This window comes from Grampus griseus (assembly GCF_964374135.1).
Source record: "Grampus griseus genome assembly, chromosome: 5".
NCBI classification, from domain to species: Eukaryota; Metazoa; Chordata; class Mammalia; order Artiodactyla; family Delphinidae; genus Grampus; species Grampus griseus.
This window is the reverse complement of record NC_138998.1, coordinates 48,702,329-48,728,724: the sequence shown is the minus strand read 5'-3', so window position 1 is coordinate 48,728,724 and position 26,396 is coordinate 48,702,329. Positions and strand designations below refer to the sequence as shown.

The following is a 26,396-nucleotide window of genomic DNA, read 5'->3' as shown; positions in this document are numbered from 1 at the left end:
AGGCTCCCAGTCAGAGCTCCTGCCAAGGCCTCCTCGTGTCTGTTCTTTGGCTGCACTTTCTGGAGCCTCTATCTGGGATGTTTTCAGGCTCAGTGGGGCACAGGCATCTAGTGGGGCACACCCTCTATGTCCCCAGCCCACGGGCACAGAAGGCGTGCATGGAGACACTTTGCTCTAGGCATCCATGTGCATGCGCCCTAGCTTCTCACCAGAAGCAGGAATGCTTGTGACCACAGGGCATCAAGAGATTTTATCCACTTTATCTTTTGATCCTTTATCTTGCTTCTATTGCGCAATACAGAAAAAAAGAAATACTGAATACTCAGATGACTGTAAGTTCTGAACCCCTAAGTAATGACTGTCCCCGCCGCCCGGCATTCCTCTCCCGCCTCCGGTCCTGCTGGATCCCATCCACGTCTGCTGCCCTGGCCTGTGGTGACCACTTCTGTTTCTGATACTGAGTAGGAACTTGCACTACATTGTCACATAGAAACAGTTAAAGCCGGTAGTTAGGCTTGTGAACTTCACTTCATTGTGAGCCAGGTGGCCTTGTGTAGGCATCCTGGGAAATACATTCCCTTTTCCAAATAAAGGCCCTTCAGACACCCCTTTGGTGACCCAAGGCTGTGTAGGTTGTAGCCTCTGACTTCCTCAGTGATCTCAGATGTCACCCCCGACCAGAGTTTCTAAGGAATCCCTGTCTGCCCTTTGCTATTTATAGGCAACCACGTGGTTTTGGCTAGGTTCTAAACCAGGATCTGTATATTCTTAGGACTTTGTACACTGAATGTAGTCATTTACCAGTTTCATGAAAAGGACGTGGCTTCAGGCCAATTAAATGGTAGGTACACGACACCGCTTTTGACCAATGATAAAGTACAATTTATAACTAAGTTCCAAGAATCGGATTAAACCCAGCTAAGATGAATAAGTCCATCAATAGTGAGAAGAAGTACATAGAGGGCTTCTTCTATTTTTATTCAGTTCAGTAGAAGTTTCTGGCACTTGGCCTAGTCAATGCACAACTTGTTTTACTCTCCATCACAGAGTTAGGGTCCAGGAATCAGGACCCTGAGGTGCTGGGGCACCTACTCTGGTCATCTTTTCAGACCAACCTTGGGCAGAAGATTGGTGGTGATGCTTGATTCTGCTCAAGAGTTTTGAAATGATGTTAGTAATTACTATATATATTTTTCAACTAGCTGAGAGCCTTCTTTCTATACCTTCATTGTGGGGAGTGTATCTTTGAGTCACAGAAATGAATCGCATTGACCCCAGGAGTACGAACCTGCTCCATGGTAGCAAGTGTTACTCTTCGGAGAATTGTATTCAGTTCTTTAAGCCACTGAGATCTCATTTGGTGCCTCAAGGCGATCATAACATCATCCAGTTGTAAAAACAACCAGCTCTAGCTGAAAGATATTATACCGCTTTGGTTCAATCACCAGAAAAAAAAAAAAGTTAAATACCACCAGTATATTACTGGCCAGTCATAGTTGAGCACGGATGTACAAAATGAGAGCCTGGAGTCTAAAATTCCCTATAAGCCTCTAGCTTTTTATTGTGAGTGACTGGGGCTTTTAAGGACATTGGGATCAAGTGTTTGTTTAAGTGTATGGTAGAATTAAAACTTTTGTCCTATTCCTACTGGCAGTCACTTGACAAATTTAGTGCATGCATAGCTCCACTCTGCGGACAGCCATGCTGGACCCTGGGAATGGTCTGCCCTTGTGAAGATGAGATCTGTGAGGGAGACAGGCATTCAGCAAATAATCACCCAAATAACCATTTTCACCATCATTGCCAGACTACTGTGGTGGAAAAGAGTGGCGCACTAGGGGAGCAGACCACGGGGGTGGGAGCCTAGGCGGGTGTGGAGGCCTGTTGGTCAGCGTTCACCTGAAGGCAGTGAGGGGCACGCGGGGGTGCTAGGCAGGGAAGCCAAGGCTGGTCTTCGTAAGCCTGGTTAAGGAATTTCATATTTTGTTCTAAGAATAGTGGGAAGGCATTGATATGTTTCAACCAAGGGGATATGATCAGATCTGCTGGTTTTTTTGTTGTTGTTTTTTGTTTTTTTAATGTGATCCTTTTTTTCTTACTCTGTATTGGAGTATAGTTGATTTACAATGTTGTGTTAGTTTCAGGTGTACAGCAAAGTGAATCAGTTATACATATACACATTTCCACTCTTTTTTTTTTTAGATTCTTTTCCCATATAGGCCATTACAGAGTATTGAATAGAGTTCCCTGTGCTATACAGCAGGTTCTTATTAGTTGTCTATTTTATATACAGTAGTGTGTATATGTCAATCCCAATCTCCCATTTTATCCTTCCCCCCCATCCCTTGGTAACCGTAGTTTGTTTTTTACATCCATGACTCTATTTTTGTTTTGTAAATAAGTTCCTTTGTGCCCTTTTCTTTAGATTCTACATATAAGCGATATCATATGATATTTGTCTTTCTGTCAGATCTGCGTTTTTGAAATGAAACTTGGGCTGCAGGGAAAGTGGTTGGAAGGAAGCAAGAGTGGATAGGAGGGACCAGTTAGCCCAGGCCACAGAGGGTGGTGCTTTAGGTGGATGGTGGTTGGGTGGGGATTGAGGAAAGTGGGCACATTTGAGAGAGATGGAGCCTATAGCACATGCAGGATGCGGTGGTTGATCAGATGTCTTCCATGAAGGAGCGCAGGTGGTCACAGAAGGTTCTTCAATGTTAGGCTGGAGCGTCCAGGTGGAGGGCCAGGTTTGGGAGCAGTCGGATAAGATCAGTTTGGAATGTAGTGAGTTAAAGTTGCCTATGTGGCAGCCAGTGGTGATGCCACGGATGCAGTTGGATTATATAGTTAGAGCCAGAGAAGGGGTTGAGAATGGGAAGAAAAATGGGAATTATTGGTTTATGGTCATGGAAGTAGACATCGAGAGGAGGAGAGTCTAGGAACTAGACTCTCTGAGAACTAGAGTAGGGGAGGAGAAGCAAGCAGAGAAGACTAATAAGGATGTAGGAGAGTTGAATGTTGTTGCAGAGAAAACTGCATGTTCAAGCGGACGATGGAGTTACAGGACCAGCTCTGCAGAACGCTGCCCAAAGGAGTAAGCCAACAGCAGCCCATCATTTCAGTGACAAAGAAGACATTTGAAAGGTAGTTTTAGTGTAGTAATCTCTAGAAATGTATCCGTTTCGTCTCTGCTTTGGAGAGAAGGAAGCAACCTGCTCGGGAAGTCAGAAGGTCTAGATCTGAGGGCCACCGTGCACCACCTGCCTGCCTGGGCGGCTCCCTAAGTCTCCCCAGAGCCCCACTTCCTAAGCTCTACGAAGAGGCTTCTAAGAAAGCTTGTTCCCACCACCAAAGTTGTTCTGAGGATTAACCAGGAAAATGGATGTAAAAGACCTGGCTTTGTCAACCGCCAAGAGCTAGACAGATCTCGCTTTCAACTGACTTGTCAAATCCAGGTTAAATGTGACTAATAGGCACCACTTGTGCTTCCATTTGGAGAACTTTTCATACTTACATGCTCATCCACTGTGGTCAGCTTTGCTCCCATCACTTCTCAGTATTCACTTTCACTCAGGGTGACCAGGCCAGTTTCACAGACGCTGTGGCAGCTGGAGCCCAAATGCAGAAAAGCCACTGGTGGGTATGGTTACTCTTTGGGACCTCAGTAGTTTCTCCCAGTAGCTTTCAGACCAAAAAGGGGAAAAGGGAGATCAAGGGGAAACTGCAGAAGAGTCAGTGAGCAACAGAGCATTTGGGGAAATTCTGCTGAAAGTAGTGTTTTGGCTGACGTTATCTTCCTTATTAGATGTAAGTTCTTTAACTTTCCTGTGCCTCAGTTTCCTCATCTGTAAAACTAGAAATAACAGTAGCATTTACCTCCCAGGGCTATTGTAAGGATTAAATGAGTCAATTCATAGAAAGACTTAGAACAGCAGCAACACTTAGAACACACTCAGTAAATATTAGTTGTTAGTATTGTTGGCGTGGGTACCTTTGGCTGAAGTCCGAGGTATAATTTCCAAAAGTTTACTCTTTTACATGCGGCAGTAAAACCTTCTTGAATTTATTAAAATAAATGTACCAACAGGTAAACTTTTATTCATACCTTGAGAAGAATATTTTTTTATAATACTGGTAGGGATTTGGTTATGTCATCAAGAGAAAAAATATATATCCAGTTTTTAAGTGGCTGGCTAGCAGATTAGTGTAGGGGCAAAGGACACCGCCTTTGAAGCTGTGGAGACCAAGGCTTAATCCTAGCTACGTGACCTAGAGCAAATTACTTGCCCTCTCTGACCCTCAGCTTCCTCAGATACACGATCAAGATACTGTTTACTTGACAGAATTGTTATAGGGTAAACGTAGTCATAGGTACAGAAGGCTTGGCACAGTGCCTGACAGAAGAACAGACTGACATTGGTGGGTGAATATTTTATTGTTATTTTGCAACCGGTGGTTTCAACGTTGTTAGGTTTTTTGTTTCGTTTTAAGGGTTTTCTGAATAGATGGCATCTCCCATTGCCTGTCTTCCTTCATTCTCTAAGGTACCTTCCCTGTTTACTTTTCCATCCCTTTTTGAGGGCTCTTCTCTGAGAGCCCTCTTGCTCTTGTCTTGCTGGGGTCTGCATCTGCTGTCAACATAGCTAGCAGTCCTGGCCTTCCAGCGCAAGGAGGCGGCCCATTCTTCATCCTTCTGGATGCATCTCGTCTTATAGGATCAGCTGCCACCGTGGAAGGTCTCCTCCTCCCAGCCAAGCCTCAGAGGACCCTCCCCTGGGGAAACTCTGCTTTTGGACGGATGCTCTCATCAGTATTTCTTGTTGTCACTTCCCACGCTGTGTAATCATGATCTCATCGTCGCCACCAGTGGCTGCGTCGAGTCTCACCTCCTACCAGCATCTAAACAAAACCCCTAAGAAGGTAGAGCTCTTGTGATGCCTGAAGAGTAAGCTTCTGGGCACCTGGGACACAGCACCTTGGGAGTGACCCTTTCTCCAGGAAGGTAGAAACAAGACAGTCAGGGGATAGTAAGAGATTGCCTAGGTTTGAATCCCGGCTCTGCCACGTACTGCCTTTGTGATCTTGGGCAAGACATGACTTCTCTATGCCTCCGTTTGCTCATGTATAAAATGGGAGAGTAACAGTTTCCAGGATTAAATGTTTCTACAAACAAAGCACTTAGAACCGTAGCTGGCGCCAAGTACCTGAATAATCAAGAAAAGAGTTGCCCATAAGAGGAACAGCTTTCTTTCCCATCATCCGCCCGCTGTGGCTGCCCTTAGTCCTTTCTTTTCCGGGTGAGGGCTCACAGCTGACTGCGGCCTGAGCAGGCAGGAGACGGGAATGCTGCGTTCCCACGCACAGGCCACACTCCCAGGCGCTCAGCTGGAAGAAAACACCGTGCACAAGAATAACTCTCCCATTTCAGGGCCTGGAGTGTTAATTCGCTGGCACTGCTGAGAAGCGGCCTTTAATTCACTTAATCATTAACTGTAGGCATCCTAATGAGTCCTGCGAGCGGCATCCGCTGGTCGGGGGCACAGCAGCTCTTTCTTCCCGGATGCTGTTAGCATTGGCACCAAGATTGAACGCTTACTAGCTGGGCTTTTTTTTTTTTTTTAATAACATCTTTATTGGCGTATAATGGCTTTACAATGGTGTGTTAGTTTCAGCTTTATAACAAAGTGAATCAGCTATATGTATACCTATATCCCCATATCCCCTCCCTCTTGCGTCTCCCTCCCACCCTCCCTATCCCACCCCTCCAGGTGGTCACAAAGCACTGAGCTGATCTCCCTGTGCTAGCTGGGCTTTTGCTCTGTTATTTCAATAACTGAACAGAAATTATGAAACAGATGGGAGCCAGGCTGGCAAAGTGGATGCTTCTACTGTCCAGGGCAGGGCCTGCCCACGGCCTCTGACGAGGTCCGCATCGGGCACGCGTGTAATTCACACACGTGCTTCAAGAGGTCGTGTGGTTTGCATGGATGTATGGAACCCTGCTTCCCAGTGGATCCCAGAAAGGTTCCCTGTTCTAACTTACCTGCCATGCTTGCAGGAGTCTGGCTTTGTCCGCTTGGTCACCTGGGTCCTGTGATGGGAGGGGCTTCCTGCCCAGGTGAGGAGGTTGGGCTGAAATGCCTGTACTGCAGCCTAAAATGCTACTGATATTTGAAATCCTTTTGCTCAAACCCCTTTCTACACTTTCAAGGACTGGGAAGGATATACTAGTATTTTATATTATAGCATTTCATACTGGAAGAAAAAAAAAAATAAGCATTAGGAAGTTTCTGGCCCTGGGTGTATCTAGGGCAGCTTAGGTGGATGACAGGGGTTGCTTTTAAGTGACAGTGAGGAATGGGCATTACGACTGCCTTCAGTTGTCCGGGTCTTCATGGAATCTCTTTTATTACAACCAGTCTGCATCTCTTACGTTACACCATCATTATTCTTAGCTGTTCCCAACCATAGAACTACGATAACAAAATAGTTTCACAGAAAGTACTATTTCGCATGACATTTAAATCGAATTGTTTTTATTTCACTCTTGTTTTCTTCAGTCAATGAGCGGCTTCATGGAATCCTAGAGGTTGAGGAACGTAAGAGACCTCAAAAGTGGTCTAAGCCAGTTCTTCTCTCAAAGCAAGAACCCCTTTGACAATACGCCTCACAGACATTTAACCTGTTTAACGTATTATCTCTGCTTATGCTTCTAGAGGCTTGAGGCAGCCTCTTCTATTTTTGAACAACTCCTACTGTTAGAAAATGTATCCTGTTATTGATTCAAGTCCTTGTGCTATCCCTGCATTAATACAAATTATACCAAACAAAACTAAAATGCCTTCCACCTAAGCCCCAGAAATGGTTGAAGGCAATGATAGTGTTCTCGCCCAGATGTCACCAGTTCCTGCAACCTTGCTATATATGATGTAATTTAGCATCTTCACCATCATCCCAGATGTGTGGGAGTGGCCCTCGCTGTAGACATTGTATTAATAAACTGGTTGATAATGGGCTTGTTTTCATAGGACTCAATGTGCAAGTCTCATATTAAGTCTTCAGAACGATGGCAGAAGGCGTTTGAGAGTTACATCTGCACTTGACTTTTACACTAACCTACAGAGTCATAGGTGCTCAGGATGTCCATTGGGCCATCTTGCTCCTCTATATGATATCCAGGAAAACCAACCATTTTCCCCAGGGAAACTGCAGCTCAGAGATAAGCTCATAAGTACACTGACTAGCACCCAAAGCAGAGGCAGGACCAGAATTCTTCATGAAGCCTCCTCGCAGCTCAGCCTGTTGACAACGTTCTTTCCCCGTACTACCTGCATAAAGACCAGCTTGGCCCGCATGTACCCAGACAGGGCTTAGCCTTGGGGCTGCCTAGTGATCAAAAGTTGGCTAGGGAGCTCAAAAGAAGAGTCTCATTTAAGCTGTTAATTTTCTAGGAAAGCTCTGAACAGGTGGTTTATCTTTTTTTTTTTTTTTCTTGTTATTTACAGTTCCAGCTCATTTGTTTTTTTAACATCTTTATTGGAGTATAATTGCTTTACAATGGTGTGTTAATTTCTGCTGTATAACGAAGTGAATCGGTATACATATACATATGTTCCCATCTCTTCCCTCTTGCCTCTGGATGGTTTATCTTTACTAGTGTAAAGTACGTGTAAAAAGAAAAGAATGAGGTATATCTAGCTGGTCTAGTTTTCTCAGTGGTTCTCTGATTACTGTCTCTGTGAGGAAAAGACAGGTAACAAAGTGAAGGTGGAGGGGGAAATGGCCACTTGAAAAAGCATTAATAAAACATCCTTCTCTTTGTATATATAGACGTCTCAACCATAGATGTCTTTCAAATCCATAGAGGCAGCATGGCAAGAGCCAGATGCAGAGTCTCGTTCTGGCTTTGCACTTACCAGCTGAGTGAACTTGGGCGAGATATTGGCCTGTGTGCGCCTCGGTTTCTTATCTGTCAAGGGATAATGATGGCAGTACATGCCTAAAGGGTTGTGATAAGAACTAAATGAGTTACTATGAGCGAAGGGCTTAGGACAGTGCCTGGCATCTTAGTAGGCGCTACCCAACTGTTTGTTCTTATCAGGAATAATTATTATTCATTTTTGTGATTCTGATTACTTTGTAGTGAATTCAGAGGTGCCAGACTGCTTAACCATCATTCTCATTCTCGTCCTCCCTATAAAAAAAAAGGCTTGGAATCCCAGTGTTAGTTGCAAGGAAACATACCCTTGCCCTGCAGTGGGCGGTATGCAATGGTCTTTCCAAAGCTGAAACGTTCACAGATGTTAAAATGGGCAAATGGGGTACTTGAATGCCTCTTGTCACAAGTATAGCTCCTGCAAAGCTTATACAGAACAGTCCTATTTAAGTGAGGGGGCATGTGTGCTGTGCGGTCGATTCGAGAGACCACGCTGGGGCCTTTCATTTTGAATGTCTTTGAACAGAGAGAGCCCCTGTGTCAAGGGGAAGGTTTGAGATACTTCCCAAGGAGCCTGACTTAATCCTGCACTGGCTGCTGTGCCATCCTCTGAAGGCCCACTCTGGTCTTCCACAGTCAGTGGGGTCTCCTCTCACCACTTCCAGGAAGTCACCCAGGATGAAAAGAAGCAGAGGTCTCCAAGAGCAAGCCAGAATTCTGCTTCGCTTCCCTTCTCATTCTGAATTGTTAGTCGATTTTTGCTTTGCAATGTAGCATATTCTTACTCAGACTCTTAGAATGAACAGACTTGTAAGATCACCTAATCTTCCCCCTCATTGAAGGTTTGGGTTAAGGTGACTCATTCAAGGTCATACAACATTCACTCATTCACTAAACCAATATTTATTGAGACTGTGTGGTATGGTCTGCAGTGTTTGTATCGGTGGCAGAGCAGGACTGGAATCTAGTCCTACTATTTCTGATCCAGTGTTCTGTCCCTCAGGGCCTGCGGCCTCTCAGACCTACTCCCCTCCCCCAGTGATATGTCACTTTGCAGCTGTGGGATATTAATTCTCAAATGTGAATGTTACCTTTGAGTCTGTATAATAGGAAACACAATGTGGGTAAAAGATAGAAGGGCCCAGAACCTTTACACAAAGGCAACTAGCCTTGTTTTCCCCAAATCTACCAGAATGTTGTAAGAATCAAACTCAAATTCAACCTGAACATTCAGCAAGTCGAAAAAAGCAGCAGAGTATCCTATCTGGATTGGATGCCTCTCCAATTGATAGAATACTCTGCCAGGTACTAGGGACTGGGGGGATAGTAGGGCACACAGTGCTCCCCCATTTTCCAGCCGTGTGACATGAAACAGTATACTTCTCTGAGCTTCAATCTGCTTATCTGTAAAATGGGAATGATAGCAATAAACTCCAGAGTCACATTGTGGAATTTAATGAACTGAAGCATGTAAGTCACCCAGCCCAGCAAATACCTGGCACGCATAGACAGTGCCCGTTATGATGACTTGTATTCATTCCACGATTTCCCTCAACTTGTTATGTGGCCACTGACAAGGAATTGAACCTTCCTAAAAGTCTCTAAATGAGGGAAATAAAGAAAATGACATTTGCATCACCCAACAGGGCTAATGTGAGGCTCCAATTAGAATAATATAGAATGAAATACTTCTTTTGGTAAAAAACAAACAAACAAACAAAAAACAGAAAAAGAACACCATACACACAGATTACAACCCTGGGCTTTTTCCAAAGATCCTGTATCCTTAGAATGATGGGTGAGCTGTACTTAGCCATATTTGCTCTGGCCCATGGTACAGAGTTTTAGATTAGATAGGAGATTGGGCTCAGTTTCCCTGTAGGTCCCAGCCAGTTCTAGACATGTTACTGTAGTTCAGTTTAACCACTTCTCCAACAAGAGGGTGTGGTAGCATCAGAGCAAATTGCTCCCCACTTCTGGGAAAATGACATTAACCACATGCTCAGCTGACAGACACAGAGGTGGCATCTTCATGAGTTTAAAGAACCAAATGACAAGTCTACAGTTTCTCGTTTATCTCCATTTTGATCTTCCCAAGGGAGATTTTGAGGTTTCAAAAGACATGGAGGGCCAAGCTATTGTTTGCCTGTGTATACTCTTCTTTATGACTTTTTTTCATTCCAAAAAGATGCTTTAAGGTGCCTTACAAAGATTAATGCAGAAACTAAAAATAAAATAAACAAGAAAAATAAAGTAGAAAGGAACAATAAAGTTGAAGAGAAAGCAAGATGAAGCCAGGGTAGGGTCAGTTCATAGAACGCCTATACAACGTGGTGTCTGGGTGCCAGAGGTGGGTCCCCGTCTGACTCTGAAAGTCTTAGCAGCTAAGGAAACAGGCAGACTTGAGTGGGTCAAGATTCACGTTGTCCGGATTAGAGTAGACCCATTGCTCAGGCAAGCTTTCCGAGATCATTGAAAACCCGTGCACTTGGGCTTCCCTGGTGGTGCAGTGGTTGAGAGTCCGCCTGCCGATGCAGGGGACGCGGGTTCGTGCCCCGGTCCGGGAAGATCCCACATGCCGCGGAGCAGCTGGGCCCATGAGCCATGGCCGCTGAGCCTGCGCGTCCGGAGCCTGTGCTCCGCAATGGGAGAGGCCACAACAGTGAGAGGCCCGCGTACCGCAAAAAAAACCCGTGCACTCGCCTGGGAATGGTTGAATAGTGCTAGGAATAATGTCTGAGTTATTTATATGAATAAACTCAGCACTTCTTAGCTTTTTTCCACTCTTCTCATAATACTGTAAAATGCAATTCATGTTCTAACAGGTCATCAAAGTCACTTCTACGAGGCCAGAGCACCCTGGTGCAGTACACATCTTTCTACTGGTTAAACTTAATCCAAAAAGAACATTTAAAGGAATAAAAGGAAAGAAGGAGCAACTCCATGGCCTTTGTGATGAACACCCATGTGTATTATTTCTCGCAACTTTAATGCAATTTGAATAGTTAAGGGCTAAGATAATACGCTCTTGACGAGCTGAAGGGGACAGGATTATTTCCTCCATTAAAATGAACATACTTGAAAGTACAGCCACACAGCCTTCACCTGGCCGTGGCCTGGGGGGAGCACCCACCGGGGAAGATAAAAACTGTCCTAAAAGAATCATTCTTTAGGAACACCAGTAGAAGGCAAAGGGACAAAAAGACCCCTTGATCTATTCCATAGATCAAGGCAACAATGATTTTAGCCTGGAAAAGTTTCATAGTAGGTATTATCAGTGATTCCCCAACCAGAAAAAAAATTAAGAGACTTGTAAGAACCTATTGAATGTCTAGTTTTATGTGCTGTAATTTTTGGAGATGGCTCCAAGAAGTTGTGGATGAAAATGTACTTCTAGGGAGTTCAGTATATTTGGGGCGGGGGAGTGGGGAGTTCCTGCTAAGAGTTTAGAGTAGTTGGTTTAAGCTATTCTTTTTTGACAGAACCACTGTCATCTTTCTGCGTAACTCAGTGACATTTAGACATTTTTTTTGAAAGTTCTTTTGGAATTATTTGCGCTGTGAGTTTTATCTTATTTTATTTATTTATTTATGCTTTTTTTTTTGGCCACTCTGCGTGGCATATGGCATCTTAGTTCCCCGACCAGGTATCGAACCTGGGCCCCCTGCATTGGAAGCTTGGAGTCCTAACCACTGGACTGCCAGGGAAGTCCCTAGAAAAATTTTTATTTCTTCCCTTTTCTACTCCATCCAGCTTAGACTCCTATTCCCTTATTTTCTTTTCCTGCCTTTCTCTAAGATAGAAAATAAATCCCATGCCAGTGCCAATCGTGGGTGGCTCTCTTTTTAGAAAAACACTCCAAGCCTTGTCTATGCTCAGCATAAAAGAATATTCTGGGCCGGGAGGGCGTCAAAGGGTGAAGGGGTGGTCTGAGGTTCTGTGAGCCTTTCTCCTCTTCTCTTGCTACCCCATCTATAGTATATAAAACAACAAACATCAGTGGTATCAGGCCCTTTATGGGATATAGTGAGAGGTAAAAACCAGAGTAGAGCAGAGACCCTGCCCACGATCTAGATTGCAGAATAAATGAGACATTTCAAATAACCATAACATAAGGCATGGTATGCTATAAGCACTGATAGGAAGGGAAATGTACCCCCCCTGCCGAAAAAAAATTAGGATGGTACTGAATTGTCTGCTTTTGCCGCAAGTTTCTTACTCGGTTCAATTGAACAAAATCTCTGCACCTGCCAGGTGCTAGGCCCCCCGTGAGGGGCTGGTGGGTCCAGTGGGGGTCAAGCACAGGCCTTGTCTCAGATTGCTACTTCTAGCAAGAGTCATCAGAGCTTTGTAAAGGTGTCTGCTTGAGGCCAGGGACTTGGTCTTTCTCTGACATGTTTTGATATGTCCCCTCAAACAGTCCCACAGCCAGGAGGAGAGAGAGCAAACAATTTTCCTGGAAAGGTGATTAACACGGAGGCACAGCAGCTAGACATTGGCGAGGTGCCTTCTGCAAGGTTGGGGAAGTGATTTATTTTTCCAGCCTCACCACAGGAACCAAGGCCCTGGCAGATACCTCCATGCCTTAGCAGCAGCTGATCCAGATGAGATCATTATTAATTATTAGTCACTTTAGAGTGTCTTTTTCAGACACTGCAGAGTTCTTGGGAAGCCCAAACTCTCCTGAGTTGCAGTCAGCACTATGTACACCTTGCACAGGGACCTGAGTGGCCTGTAATTATAAAACAGTATCGATTCCTGGAAAGGGGGTTGAAAATGTACAAATCCTTCCCATAAAAATCAGCTAAATCTTCAAAAGCCTTGATTATATTTTTTTCCTCAAGGAGACTGATGGTGGGAGTAAAAAACTTGAAATGTTAGCTAAATTAGGGCTGTTTCCTGCCAGGAGCCAGATCTGTACACATAATTATTTTATTCTCTGTGCTGACATTGATTCACTTCGGTTGAGTGTTGGAAATATCTCTGTTTTGGGTCTGTAATCCAAATTATTCAGTCAGTTCCTATGATGATGTTTTCTACTCGCATCGTCCTGTATTATTTTTCTGTAAAACAAATAATCACATGTCTGGAACTTGACTCATCCCCGCCCCCCAGCACACCCCTCATTCCCATCCCTAAACTTGTATATCACACCACCTGCCATGCTCCTGGGCCAGGAACTTCACTCACCACTCACCCTCACACACCCCATAGTCACCAAATTCTGCCCGTTTTATTTTTGGCCTAATTCTAATTTCTGCTTCTCAGTTGGCCTCCACTACAGTCCTGTTGGAATGACTGGAAATCCAGATAGTTTTTAGTTTTTCTTCCTTTTGACTGCGTCTCAGCATTACGAACATGGATTCTCCAGCTGCCTTTGCTTAGCTCATGGGTGCCCTGTCGTTTTCTGTCTGGATCCATAGAATGGCGTCACATTGCATTTTCAGCTTCTAGTCCTGTCCATCCCGTGGTGGGTAGGAGCCCCCTTGAAAATGCAGGTTTGGTCATGGCATTTGATGGCATATAGACTTCCAGCGGCTCCCCATTGCCTACAATCCAAGATGGACAAACAATTCTTCATCTGCAAGCGATAGACATTGAGTTTCAAAAGATGCAGTTTATCTCCCAAGCCTCAGAGACTGTTGGAAGAGAGCGGGTCTGGAGGACTGCAGGCACCAGCCACATCAGGAAGGCCACCTCATTCGTGGGCTTCTTTGGCTCTTTGACTATCTGTGGTTGGTTTAGCTGGGCTTGGGACAGAGAGTTTTTGTCCTAGAAAGCTGTTTCCCAGGTTTTATAGAGCTAACTTCTCAGTGAGATACGGTCACAGCCCATTTTATTTTGGATACCTCATGCTTCCTCAGCAAGGCAGTGAAGTGCTGTTGAGACTGTTACAGGGGAATGGACCCTCTGATCGGCCCCTCCGAACCTTGTATTTGAGGAAGAAGAAATCCTAGTGCCAGTACGGGGCTCCAGCACAAAGGGCCTGCAGCATTTCTCAAAAGAGGCGCTACTGGCGTGTGGTACGGGGAAACACTTTGTAATGTGTGAGTGTCCCACACATGCCAGATGCCCCAAGGACTGGGGAATGGTACCATCCCTACCTAGGAAACCTTGGCTCCAGTCACTACTCCTAAGACATTCTCCTTACTGAGAATATAATGGAGGACTGGATTAATTATGATCTGTCACTCCTGTTGCCTCTTCATCTTCTGTATTAATTGAGTTCAGACTGGAGTCACATTGCCTGTCTTTGAAATCAAGCTCCACCGCTTACTGAGTATGACCTTGAATGTGGGCATGACCTCGGACAACTACTTAATCTCTCTGTGCCTCTGTTTTCTCATTTAAAATAGGAGATAGTAGTATTAATTACATCTACCTGAAAAGATTTTTGTGCAGATGAAATGGGATAAAGCATGAAAGGTGCTTGCCGTGACGTCCACTTTCAGAGGCATAATGATTGTATGAGATGATGGTGGCTCCTGAGCTTAACATCGTACTCGAGTGACAAGTTGAAATTGACACTTAAAAGTGACTTCCCCAAAACAGAAAGGCAGCAGGGTCTATCAGAAAGTGGAGTGACCAGGTGGGAGTCAGTAGATTCTGTTTTGCCCACAGTCACAGTTACTGTGTAGCCTTGAACATGTCACTTCCCTTCTCTGGTGTTTGCCTTCTTGTTTTCTTTTCTTTTCTTTTCTTTTCTTTTTTTTTTTTTTTTTGCAGTACGCGGGCCTCTCACTGTTGTGGCCTCTCCCGCTGCAGAGCACAGGCTCCGGACGCGCAGGCTCAGCGGCCATGGCTCACGGGCCCAGCCGCTCCGCGGCATGTGGGATCTTCCCGGACCGGGGCACGAACCCGTGTCCCCTGCATCGGCAGGCAGACTCTCAACCACTGCGCCACCAGGGAAGCCCCTGGTGTTTGCTTTCTTGATACATTTGCCCTACGTGGTGTCCAAAAGACTGAATGGCATGAACATTGCGAATGTGCTTTAAAGCCTGTAGCATCTCACAAACAGTTTGATGATACATAATAAGTAACTGATTATACATCAGTGTTCTACCTACCCCTGATTTGGAAACCCTCATCAGCCCACTGGGAGGACGCATTGAATGTGAACTTCTTGGGAGACTTATAAACCTGGGGAGCCCACCTGCGTGGTAAACACCGAATTGCTCTCTATCAGCCCATCCTGGCCAATGCGTCCCCCAATGGCATAGGCGAGGAGCCCTCAGGCATGCAGGCATGTCGCTAAGAGCTCACAACCACGGTCCTGCAGCTCTCCCTGCTGGCTTCCCGACACCCTTCGCCACTGCCCGTTCCCTTCACGGTTGTCTGCTTGTCGCCCCACAGCAACAAAGGCGAGAGAAGGAGCTGCGGAAGCAGCAGGAGAGGGAGCAGCGGCGGCACTACGAGGAACAGATGCGCCGGGAGGAGGAGAGGAGACGCGCGGAGCACGAGCAGGTACAGCTGGGGCCCCACAGGCGGCCCCACGGGAGCGCCAGCACCAGGCGCCTCTGGGCTGTGGGTCACCTGCTCTTGGGTCTGCTCAGGTTAAGCAGGTTTTTACTCTTTCTCAAGCAACTATTCTCACCTATTCAAAAAGTCAAACGCACTACCTTGGCAAAGCCCACTCATTCAGCCTGGCTTCCTCCCCAGGCCGAAGTCCCCTGGCGCACCTGGATCTCGTGATTTTCCCAACCCTGGGCATCTACTTCGAAAGTAGCACTGGCGCGTGATACACAAGCCAAGTGCTCCCGTTTCATCGCTTCAGAAGAGCTTTCTACTCAGGCAACCCTGGTCTCCAGGACTTGGAGCCATCGATGCGGGCCCTTTCTCTCTTTGTTAGAATCCCATTCTGACAGTGCAGTGGAACTGCAAGATGGCTCTGTTACAAAGGCAGTGCGTGATGGCATTCAACCATTATTTTACCCCTGCTGCTTGCACAGGAGCCTCTGAACTTTATAGCATTGTTAATTTCAGGTAGCCCCTAAAGAGGGAACCTGTCATGAAAAGTTTTTAAATAGAGCTCGGTTCTCCAAACCAAAGAGTAACTAACAGCAAAGCACTGAGCCATCTCAGTCCGCTGCAGTTGCAGGTAGAGGGCTTGTGCGTTTGACTGCATTGAAACGCTTTTGCTTCGGTGCGGGGTACCTTTCCTGTTTAGCGAGGAGGCGTCTGGGTATTTTTTCCCCTCCTTCCTTCCACACTTCACTTGGCAGCTCTTGTCACCTTTGAAATTACCGGTTCTTTTTCTCTCTTTCTTTCTCTCGTTGCGTTCCTCTGAATTCTCTGCCACCTACCTCTCCAGGAGTACATCAGGCGACAGTTAGAGGAGGAGCAGAGACAGTTAGAGATCTTGCAGCAGCAGCTACTGCATGAACAAGCTCTACTTCTGGTAATGGGAAAGCCAAGCCAGCTGACCTGCTCTGTGTTCATCGCACGCGCGCGTGTGTGTGTGTATGTGTATGTGTGTGGTCTCCTCTAACTGCCAGTCAGGAAGGAGGGGATCCTCCAAGCCTCATGGACCTGGAAAATCTCCTAAAACTTAATTCGTTTCCTGACCCAGTGTGCTGAGTCAATGTGTTTAATATACTTGTTATGCATTCTTTATTAACTCCAGCTATTTGTGAAACTTTAACATGAATCCAGCCTTATTATAAGTTCAGACTGTTTTTGAGACCCACTGTGTTTATTGCAGAGTAATGTTTGAGGTCGTTTGCAACATGCTGGAATACAATCACAGCAAAGCGCTCCTCTTCCGTAAGAACCCGCTCAGCTCTGTAGTCATATTTCATTTGCAGACTATTAGTTTTACCCTTACGATGGGAACATTTTGTGTTCCCTGCTCAGACGGCTTCCACTTGAAGTACTTTTTATTATTATTACTGCACTGCTCTCCAAATGAGCTTCTTGGTGTATCTTTTTTTTTTAACTGAACTTTTTATTCAGTGGCACTGTGATATTTTTTTAGCCTGTACGTGGTTTTTGCTAATGGTTTCGTTGGTCCAAGTTTTGTTAAACAAAAGATGATTTAGGCAGTATCTTTAGGTACTTATTTCGTTTTGTACTTAATTGTACATGTTTTTTTTTTTTAATTGTACATGTTTGAACGATTTAATTACTAAACCAGGAAGTGGACGGTTCCTTATAGGGGTTGCGTGCTGACCATCCATATGTCCTCATTATTGCCACTTTCTTGGTTACAATTCACCAAGGGCAAGTCACTTTGCAAAGGGTGGTATTCTGCAGGGGTTGCCGTTAAAACAGTGGTGTTTTCATTAAATGCCACATTCTGTGCAGACGCTAACCCAAGGCTGTATTTCATCTCTATGGCACATCCTGATGTCCTCTTGTGGTTCTGTTGGTATTAAGGTCCTTTGTTATTTATCATCTCTTTTGGTTCCATTGCATGCTTCACTGGTACTGGCCAATGGTTTCCGTATGGTGATTTAGCCTTTTCTTTGTTCTCCTTTCCTGATCTGGACAGGAATATAAGCGCAAACAGTTGGAAGAACAGAGACAAGCAGAAAGACTACAGAGACAGCTAAAGCAAGAGAGAGACTACTTGGTTTCCCTGCAGCATCAGCGGCAGGAGCAGAGGCCTGTGGAGAAGAAGCCACTGTACCATTACAAAGAAGGGATGAGTCCTAGTGAGAAACCAGCGTGGGCCAAGGAGGTAAGTCAGCGAGCAAGTACAGCCTGTACCTGTGCTGTATTGGAGAAATTGGCCATAATGAGTCTCTCCAGTAAACAGAGAGTTAAACTAGTGCTACAAAGTTGGAAAATAATTCATTATGAGACACACATGCTTTGCTTTGGGAAGAACTGTAACATTATTTCTCTACCTTAATCCATTTGTTCTTCTTTTTGTAAGTAACAACAGGAAGTAGAAAATCCTTTTCCTTATTGGAATCCAATTGAGTTTGTGGCAGGAGGATTTTTAGTGACTTTTTCATGGAAGAATATGACTTAAGACTTAAGGAATTCTAGGTAGGATCATTTCCTATCCATACCTAGACCCTAAAAGTGATCATTAGTATTGTCACTAACATTCCATGTTCTGTAGTAACAGTGAACACACAGTTGGACCCAGACTTGTGATTGTGGTTCAGTTACCGGGTCAGAGGTCATTTATATTTCTTTTGCAAATACTTTCAAAGTAATGGTCCTTCATTTGCTCAACTACTAGACTAAGAAAGAATTTTCAGGAACTTGACTCTGTGATGAGCTATTTAAAAATCTCATTAAAAATTATTTGAATAGTAGGGAAAAAAAGGGTGGTAACCAAATGAGTAAGGCAAACAAACAAAATAATAATTCTCTCCAAGATCAACAACCCTTCTAGGAAGTCGCTGTGTCATCTCATATGCCTGACACCCTGGTTTTCAGTTCTGTCATTAATGTGGCAACTAATGATTTCCTTTATTTTCTTGTGAGCATAACTAGTCATTTGAAAGGGTGATTTATATTACTCTGCATTTTCTTCTAGTATCTTCAGATATTTATAGCTAGAGCTTATTTCAAGTTATCTAGACTACAATATTACCAGAACTTGATTTCTTACGTAAGATCCTATTTGTATAATTTTTAATTTTCTGCTCTATCTTACATATGTATAGAAAAATGCTTGAAATTATGTTGTCCTAATGTTAATAATGGCTGTTTATGGGAAGTAGAAACTATAGAGTTTTTTTCTTTAAACTTTTTAATACTTTTATGTATTATGTTTTATGTATTTATGTTTAAATCCTTTATAATGATTTTATACTATTTTTACAAAACTAATAACCTTGAAAACTTAAAAACTGAATCTGTAGAGAAAAGTCATTCAGTGTCAAGAACGTTTTTGATCACTTTCCCTTAGAGTCTATGAATGCGATTTGTATTTACCTATGTCTGTAACAACTGCCTCTTTCTCCCAGGTCAGTAATTCAATTTGTGATCTTACTCCCAGGCACAGCGCCAACCCCTTAATAACCCCCCTGTTCTTCCAGCTAAGCGCAATCACTATGCTGTCCAACAGCAGCTGATGTGGTTCCTGGCTAGCAGAGATGTGTCACCTTCCTCCACTGCTAAACCATCCTTTAGCCACATCAAGCTGAAACCCTCAGCTAAGCCAGACTCACAGCTCATGATCATGGCAGGTATTGAGAGGCTGCGAAACTAGCCTCTCCTAAGCTAATGCCAGTAGCACCTGCAGAAATTAATGATTCCAGATCAAGACCCCTGTTTGAGCATCGCTCATGGAAGAAAGGTGGACCAGCTTATCCTATTAGACTTGGTCTTGAAGAGCAACTACAGCCTCAGCGAGCCTCAAGGACCACAGTGAGATCAACGATGCGATCTCGCTCCCAAAGATGTAGCCCAACTCGAGAGTCAGGACTTAAGGTCATTTGTGTGTCCTCTCCCAGCATCTCCAAAGTGATGAGCCCCCAGTTGTCCATTACAGCAAGTAAGGAGGGCCTTAGAGACTCATGTGTACCTCAGGGCAGGAGGGGCGTGAATTCACGCATCCGTACAAGTACCTCGACTCCTCTTAAGAAGTGCTGCATCACTAAATGACCTCTCTTTGATGCATGACCACCTGACCTTCAGTGCTCCCAGACCCAAGCATGAGTTTAGGAAAGGGATGCCAACAGATCCCATTGGAGAAGACCATGATACCTTGCAAAACATACCAGAATTTCTTCTGTCCCTTGTGCAGCTCCCTCATGCACAAATGTACCAGAAAAAGGGGGGAAACATAAAGCAGTTTCCACTTCCTTCTTTCCACCTCTACCCAGCATGTTTTGATTTGAACTTAAACATTTTGACTTCATTATTTTCTAATTACTATTTGTCCTCATCATTAAATTTCCTGGCCTGTCCTCTCTCTTCAGAACTAATTCACAGTTCCCAAGCTTTCAGAAGCCATGCCGTTCCTGGGGGCAAATCTTTGCAGATATCATCAGGGCAGTTTTGTAGACCTCTTAATACCCCTGTGCTTCTCAGCCAGGCTCCTAGCAGTAAAGGAAACATAGCCAGTGGGAGTGCAGACAGCATGGCTGTGTCATCAAGCACACCCGATGTGAGGTTCCCGGGCCATCCTAAGTCTGGGCCACCTCTGGTGGGTGACATCTTCCAAGGTCCCTGGCTTCCTGACAGCTGGAGTTCTTCCTTTGGGCTTCATGGACTTTTAGACATGTGGGAACATTCTTTTAGGATTTTAGATTTAATCCTATCCTCCTGGGTGTGTTTAACATAATCCAGCTTCCAACTAACCACCTATCCATGAACCAGTTCCCAAGTCTTAGAGTGGGTATTCATATTTTAGAAGAAAGATGAAACATTTAGATGATAGAATGAGTGACGGTGCTAAATTGGGGATTGGAGCAACTGGTATACAAATAAGTACAAATAGTTGTCTGCTTTAGTTTAATTCATCATTTTTTTAACACCCACTTCTTAAAATGGGAATAAAAATGAGTGTGAGAATGCTTATTTTCCTGATCTCTCAATGATTCTAATCAGCAATGTATGAACTTTTCTTCTAGAGCTTTATTTACAGGTTTCTTTTTTTATAGTAGGAGGTAGATGGGGTTGAAAGTAGCCAGACAGTGAAATACATTTCAAGACTTTAGATATGGACAGAATTTCTAGCTCAGCAGTATCTTAATTATCAACCAATAAAAAGAACCTGGGTTAAACTCTCTTTTGGAGGTAGAATAAAAGGTACCATTTTCTTTTTCAAAGGCATCCTCTGCGAGGATATAATTTGAAAATATCCTCACCAGGGATGGGTAGGCAGCAGCTATACCATGGTCTCCTGTGATAGAGGGTCTGGGCTTTTTTGCCCCATATGCCACTGAAGACACCACCTGGCCATCTTCCACCCACAGCAGCCTCTTCTGTAATCTGCTCCCATATTTGTTTTCTAACTCAGCTCTATACCTTCTCATCAGGGTGGTTTTTCCTTCTTTGATTACTTTTCCATCCACTTACTTTTCCTTATTTCCAGTCGACATTTTTTTCATTAGCAGTGTAATATTGTTATAATGTTTCATCCTCTGTGTTTTCGTTGCTTCATTTTGTAAAACATAAATCATCACATTTCTCATTTCCTTTCTTATTAATCTGTCGGATGTGGTAAGAACAAATGAAAATACTTGGTTATTGGCAAATCTTGAGCTCTTCTCTCTCTCCTTTTACTGAGTTTTCTAGTTGTCCTAAATGTTACATTGACTTTGATTTTCAGATTTCAGCCAGAAAGGAACATTAATGTCTCCATTAAAAGGAGGAGTGGGGGGCATTCTCACCCCTTTCAAATTCTCTGCCGTTTCTAGATTGGAATGGAAGTCAGAGTTGTTTTGTGAAAACATCAATATGATATTCTGTTAAACATCAGCAAAATTTGAAGGTTTTTTTTTTCCCACTGGCACTTTTTGAAAGATGGATAGTCCTTTTCTTATAATGCCCTTTCTTTCTAATGGTACAGATTCCTGTTTCTTATGATGGCCTGTGATTGTCTCGGCCTGGCAATAATTTTTTTTTAATTTTCACCAGCACACAGCAGTGACAGAATGCTCTGTCTACATGAGTGTTGCATGAGATGGTATTTTAATATTTTTTTTAACACTTCATCATGTTCTTTCTCTCTGATGCATGCCAGTCATCTGGCCATGGTTTTATTTGGCAAATGATGGGCCAGGATGTCTCTTTATATCCCATCAGCCCATTGGACTTTGAAATCCTTGTACATAAGAACTCTTCTCCACTTGTTTTATATGAATTATTTTATATATGAGGTCCCATATTACTATTTAGAGAGTTTATGGCTCTTTTCCTGTCTTTCCTCAGTTTCTGATTATCTCTCTTAAGATTTAGCATGAGAGAGACCTGACAGGAAATAGGAAAGAGCTTGTTTGAGTTCAAGTTCTTCCACTTACGGTCTTTGTGACCTGGAAGTCTCATAGTCTTCCTGAGGTGCAGCCTCCACACCTGTACTTCCTGTCTCAAGGTTGGGAGGATCCTGGGCAACCATGTATGTGAATGTGCCATTGAAACTGTAGGCGCTGGACAAATGCAAATGAAATACATGATTCAACATATTTCTATTTTGCTCCCAAGGCCATTGTTGCCCACAAGGAATAAGTGTTTTGCCTCTGTTGTTTCTGGTTGGGATTTCACATGCATCTCCCATCTCTTCCACTTACCTCTCCCCGGTGATAGATACACACTTTTTAATTTCCCATCTCAGCTTGCCAAAGATTTGCCTCATTACTTTTAAGTTATGTGCTCCATTCACATGAGGATCTGTACTTTTCTGTGCAATCAGTGGTTAGGAGTAGATCTTGGAAAACTAGTCCAGGCCCTTATCTTTAGACGAGATTACATTTTAAGCATTCCCTATGAATGAGAGCCTCCCCTGTCCTCAAAGGTGCCCCAGAGAAGGGATAGCACCAGTCTTACTCAGCAGCCGTCTGCCCATGTGGTTTTGCCAAAAGACAGCGCGACTCAACTCTTCCTGTGCCCAGTGAGTGCAGGGTCAGAGTACCTAACGAGGACTTAAAAATCATTGGACTTCTTTCTCTTCCTCCAACATTGCCAGTAAAGACAAAAATCAAATTGTTTTGTCCAGTTGGGGAAAAAATATTCCCATACGGTTGTGTTCAATTCACCACGTATTAGCTCTTAAGGCAGGCCTTCTAAGAGCTTCGTAAACCCCACAGACCCTAGTGTCATATAAAGTATTATTAAAATGCACCCATATGACATAGTAAATATATTTTGTTGTCAACATTTAAAAAATTACTTCTATAATTTTGTTTTGAAGTTCTCTCTCAGCAGCTATCATTCATGATTGCTAAGTGAGACACTGGAAGCTATAAATTGTTCTCAAATGTACAAAACAATTTAACAGTTGACATTGATATAATGTTTACACTTATACATGTTTCAATGTATTTTTATTTATTTTGAAATTTTTTCAAATCCTGTAATTGACGTGTTTCTTTTCGGTCGTCTGTATTCATGCAACTTTTATATATCTCAGAGGCCTTAGACATCACTCTCAGTAGCCAGTGGATACCACAGTCCTGCCTGGAGCAGAATTTTATTTCTGAGACCACAGTTATTTTTTCTTTCTCCCCGTAATGCTGTAATAAATAGTATAGCATTTCTGTGGAAGTTATCCAAACCTCTCCAAAGTTATTTTAGTTTTGATGTTAAAATGATCCTTTTAATAAGAAGAAAACCTGATTCTATAGTAAAATTGATCAGTCTCTCCTAGTATTGTTCTCTGTATTTATTGATAATCCCGTCAAGTGTGAAATCCTTTGTTATAAATGTCTTCTTGTTATGGTCTAGCACCTTGACACTGTTTATCTGATGCTACTAGAACACTCTTTTTTGGTGGTACTTAAGATATTTTACAACTTCTTGGCAGCAAGAGGTTGGAGCAAAGACTCAGCTAATAGATTTTTTTTTTTTTTTAGTATCATGAAAGGCAGACTGAAACATATCTTGATTGTAAGCCAGTTTTTAATCACAAAATATTCTTACTCTGGGGGAAGATACCTTCTTTTTTGTCTCACTCACTGTTCAGTTAGTAGACATAAGATGTGATGAATCAGGAGACAGGCCTTTGCCCAGTAGCAAAATAAGCAGAAAGGCCAGCTTCCCCTCTGTCCATTTGAAACTGTTATTTGGATGTTTCATTTGATATATTTGCTCCAATACCCTTTGGTGCAAAAGCAACAGGCAGCGTTATTCTTCCTAAAGACTTTAGGGCCAGATTTTCTTGAGACAAAGTAGCCGGATGCCTCATTGTTACACCTGTCACATAGATTTTCAAATTTCTTTGGACAAACTTCAACCCAGGAAATTTCACCACATTGGACTTATCCTGAAATAATCTGCTGAGTATAACAATAGATTATTCACACCATATATTTATGATGGCACAAACAGAAACATAGTCATGGTAGGATTTAGTATTTAACTTAGAGAAGGCATAGCAAATGTTACTAGAAGTACATGAGTGATAGCTACACTTGACTAATCAAACCCATTAACTGCCTGTGAAAATTAGCACCCCACTTTGTGCCCCATTCATTTCTAACAACAGCTTTAGGGCCCGTGTGGCCCACGGTCCTATTGGAGACAAAGGTGCTGCCTTTACTGGAGCCTTGTTACTGGCAGTTGCCAAAAAAATTCTTTATCTCAAATATAATTTCTTTGTTCAAGATGGAGTCTTGGGGGACAGACTTTTATTTTTAATGTGCTGTTTCTGAATGTGGGTTTAAAACAGTCTGAGGATATTTTACAGCTAAGAAAACAATAATAGCAAGTACTCTTCACTCCCTTATAATATTTGGTTCCTAAATGTCAGGTAATAAGTGGCTATAGTTTGGATAGCCAGGTATTTATCTGAAAATGAGTCCAAACCTCTTGGATTCCTGACCTCAGACAGCAGTGGTTTGGATGGTGAGAGTTCAGATAGTGAGGGGTACTTATACATGTGATTTATCTATTTAATGATCTTCCCTGGAAATAAGAAAATGGTTAATATTTGACTAATTCCAGTCATCTGGAAATAGTCACCTTCTTTTCAAGAGTCTCGTATTTGGAAAAGCAATACATTGCATGCCTTGGTCTCAGTTTATCTGTGGTTGTCTTTGCAGGACTTTCTCTTCTTTGTGGTCTTATCTCAAGTCAGTCTTTGTTATTTCCTTTGGCTCAATGCAATAATAGCCCATTGTTGCTGATGTAATACTTTGCACACATACACATACAAAGTATACATGTTCTGGTTTATATTCCTGGCTTTTTGCAGCTAATCTTATCTGGTATGTGGTAAGCTTCTGGGACGTGGAATTTCAAAACCAAAGTCAACTAGACGCCAGTTGTATGTACCCTGCACAGCCACGGTCAGGGAAGAGGTGTTCAAATTACCGCTAAGTAGAGGCAAGAGGGTGGTTTTCTACACTATGGCACATGTTAACATGTTAACATGTTTGTAGTTGATTTGAGAGTTTTAAAAACAGACTTATTTTGTGTATGAGACTGAGTCTGCCTCTAGGAAGATTCAAAATAAAGTAGGGAGGATGGGAAAGAATAGCTCTTTTGAATTTTCCTTTCAAATCAGGAAGTAAAATAGATTAAAAAAAAGCTCTTCGCTGAGACATACAAATATGTCTTGAGGACCTGCATGTGGGTTCCATGACAGGCTCTTGCAACACAAAGATAGTGAGTCGGCAGAAGAGAGTTACGGGCCATCAGGGTAGGGTGCATTGCCTCCGTGAATTTGGAAATTACAACTGTCAAATTGACCCTAAAGAAATAAAGGGCAGGACAAGGTGGACCTGGAAGAAAAGTGCTAGACCTCTTAAAGCTGTCGAAGATTTTAAATCATGTCTTGCAGTGTACATTTTGTTTATCTAAAATTTCCTTTAATTTGTCCTCTGCCACAGTCTGTCTGCAGCAAATAAGTTACCAAGGGTAACTTTTGCCTGTAAAGAGAGCCTTCCCTGCAAAGCACTTCTGATCAGTTATCCCCTCTGGGCTGAGAGAGACTCTGCAGAAAGGGAATGACAAGGAAATGAAGTGTCCAGAAAGGAGAGAGGGTTGGAGGAGGGAGAGGAGAGGAGGAGTAGCAAGAATGAGTGCCATGTGTGGAGAAACAGGAGGAGGGTAGAGGGAGGTAGTGGAGCCCAGGCTGGAATGGAAAGAAGGCGCTGGGACAGTGTATTCTAGAGAGCCGGGAGAGACACCCGAAAAGAAAGGGAGAAGAAGAGAGAAAAAGAAAATGATATAAAGCAGAAACTAACACACCATTGTAAAGCAATTATACCCCAATAAAGATGTTAAAAAAAAAAAAAGAAAATGATACGGGAAGTCCGTTTAAGATGGGCCAGGGCTTCCCTGGTGGCGCAGTGGTTGAGAGTCCTCCTGCCGATGCAGGGGACACAGATTCGCGCCCCGGTCCGGGAAGATCCCACGTGCCGCAGAGCGGCTGGGCCCCTGAGCCATGGCCGCTGAGCCTGCGCGTCCGGAGCCTGTGCTCCGCAACGGGAGAGGCCACAGCAGTGAGAGGCCCGTGTACCGCAAAAATAAATAAATAAAAAATAAGACAGGCCATGCTTATCGAGTGAGAGGCCCACTTGCCCATGAGTAGGGCATGTGAAGAAATCAATGGCGGTGAGTACGCTCAGCTCATCCTCCTGCCAGCCCTCCTGTGTTCTTTCCTGCCCTGTCCCATGAGTCAGCTCAAAGCAGTTTTCTATTTTCCCCAAGCAATCATAATGCCCGCCGTAGTTACCTCTCTCCCTCACTGACCCCTGGCTTTGTGACCGATTAGCAGGATGGTGTTCCAACTAACGCACGGTAAACTCTTAAGCAGATCCCTAATTCCCAGCCAACGGAATAGCACGAGGTAATGGGTGATGGAAGGATGATGGCTTAAGTGTTCTGTGAGTTCTTC

At 43.6% G+C, this 26,396-nt stretch overlaps 1 protein-coding gene across 8 annotated transcripts in view; it reads left to right on the top strand.

Moving 5' to 3' along the window:
- The window catches only part of TNIK (TRAF2 and NCK interacting kinase), a 412,271-nt gene that overhangs the window by 319,882 nt on the left and 65,993 nt on the right, over positions 1 to 26,396 (top strand). For 5 of the 8 annotated variants that reach the window (XM_082655675.1, XM_082655672.1, XM_082655673.1 and 2 more), the window contains exons 13-15: positions 15,287 to 15,397; positions 16,245 to 16,331; positions 17,424 to 17,612. In XM_082655675.1, the coding sequence (XP_082511801.1) occupies positions 15,287 to 15,397; positions 16,245 to 16,331; positions 17,424 to 17,612 (387 nt within the window). The remainder of the gene's footprint in view (positions 1 to 15,286; positions 15,398 to 16,244; positions 16,332 to 17,423; positions 17,613 to 26,396) is intronic. The other 3 variants (XM_082655678.1, XM_082655677.1, XM_082655674.1) reach the window with 1 other exon arrangement.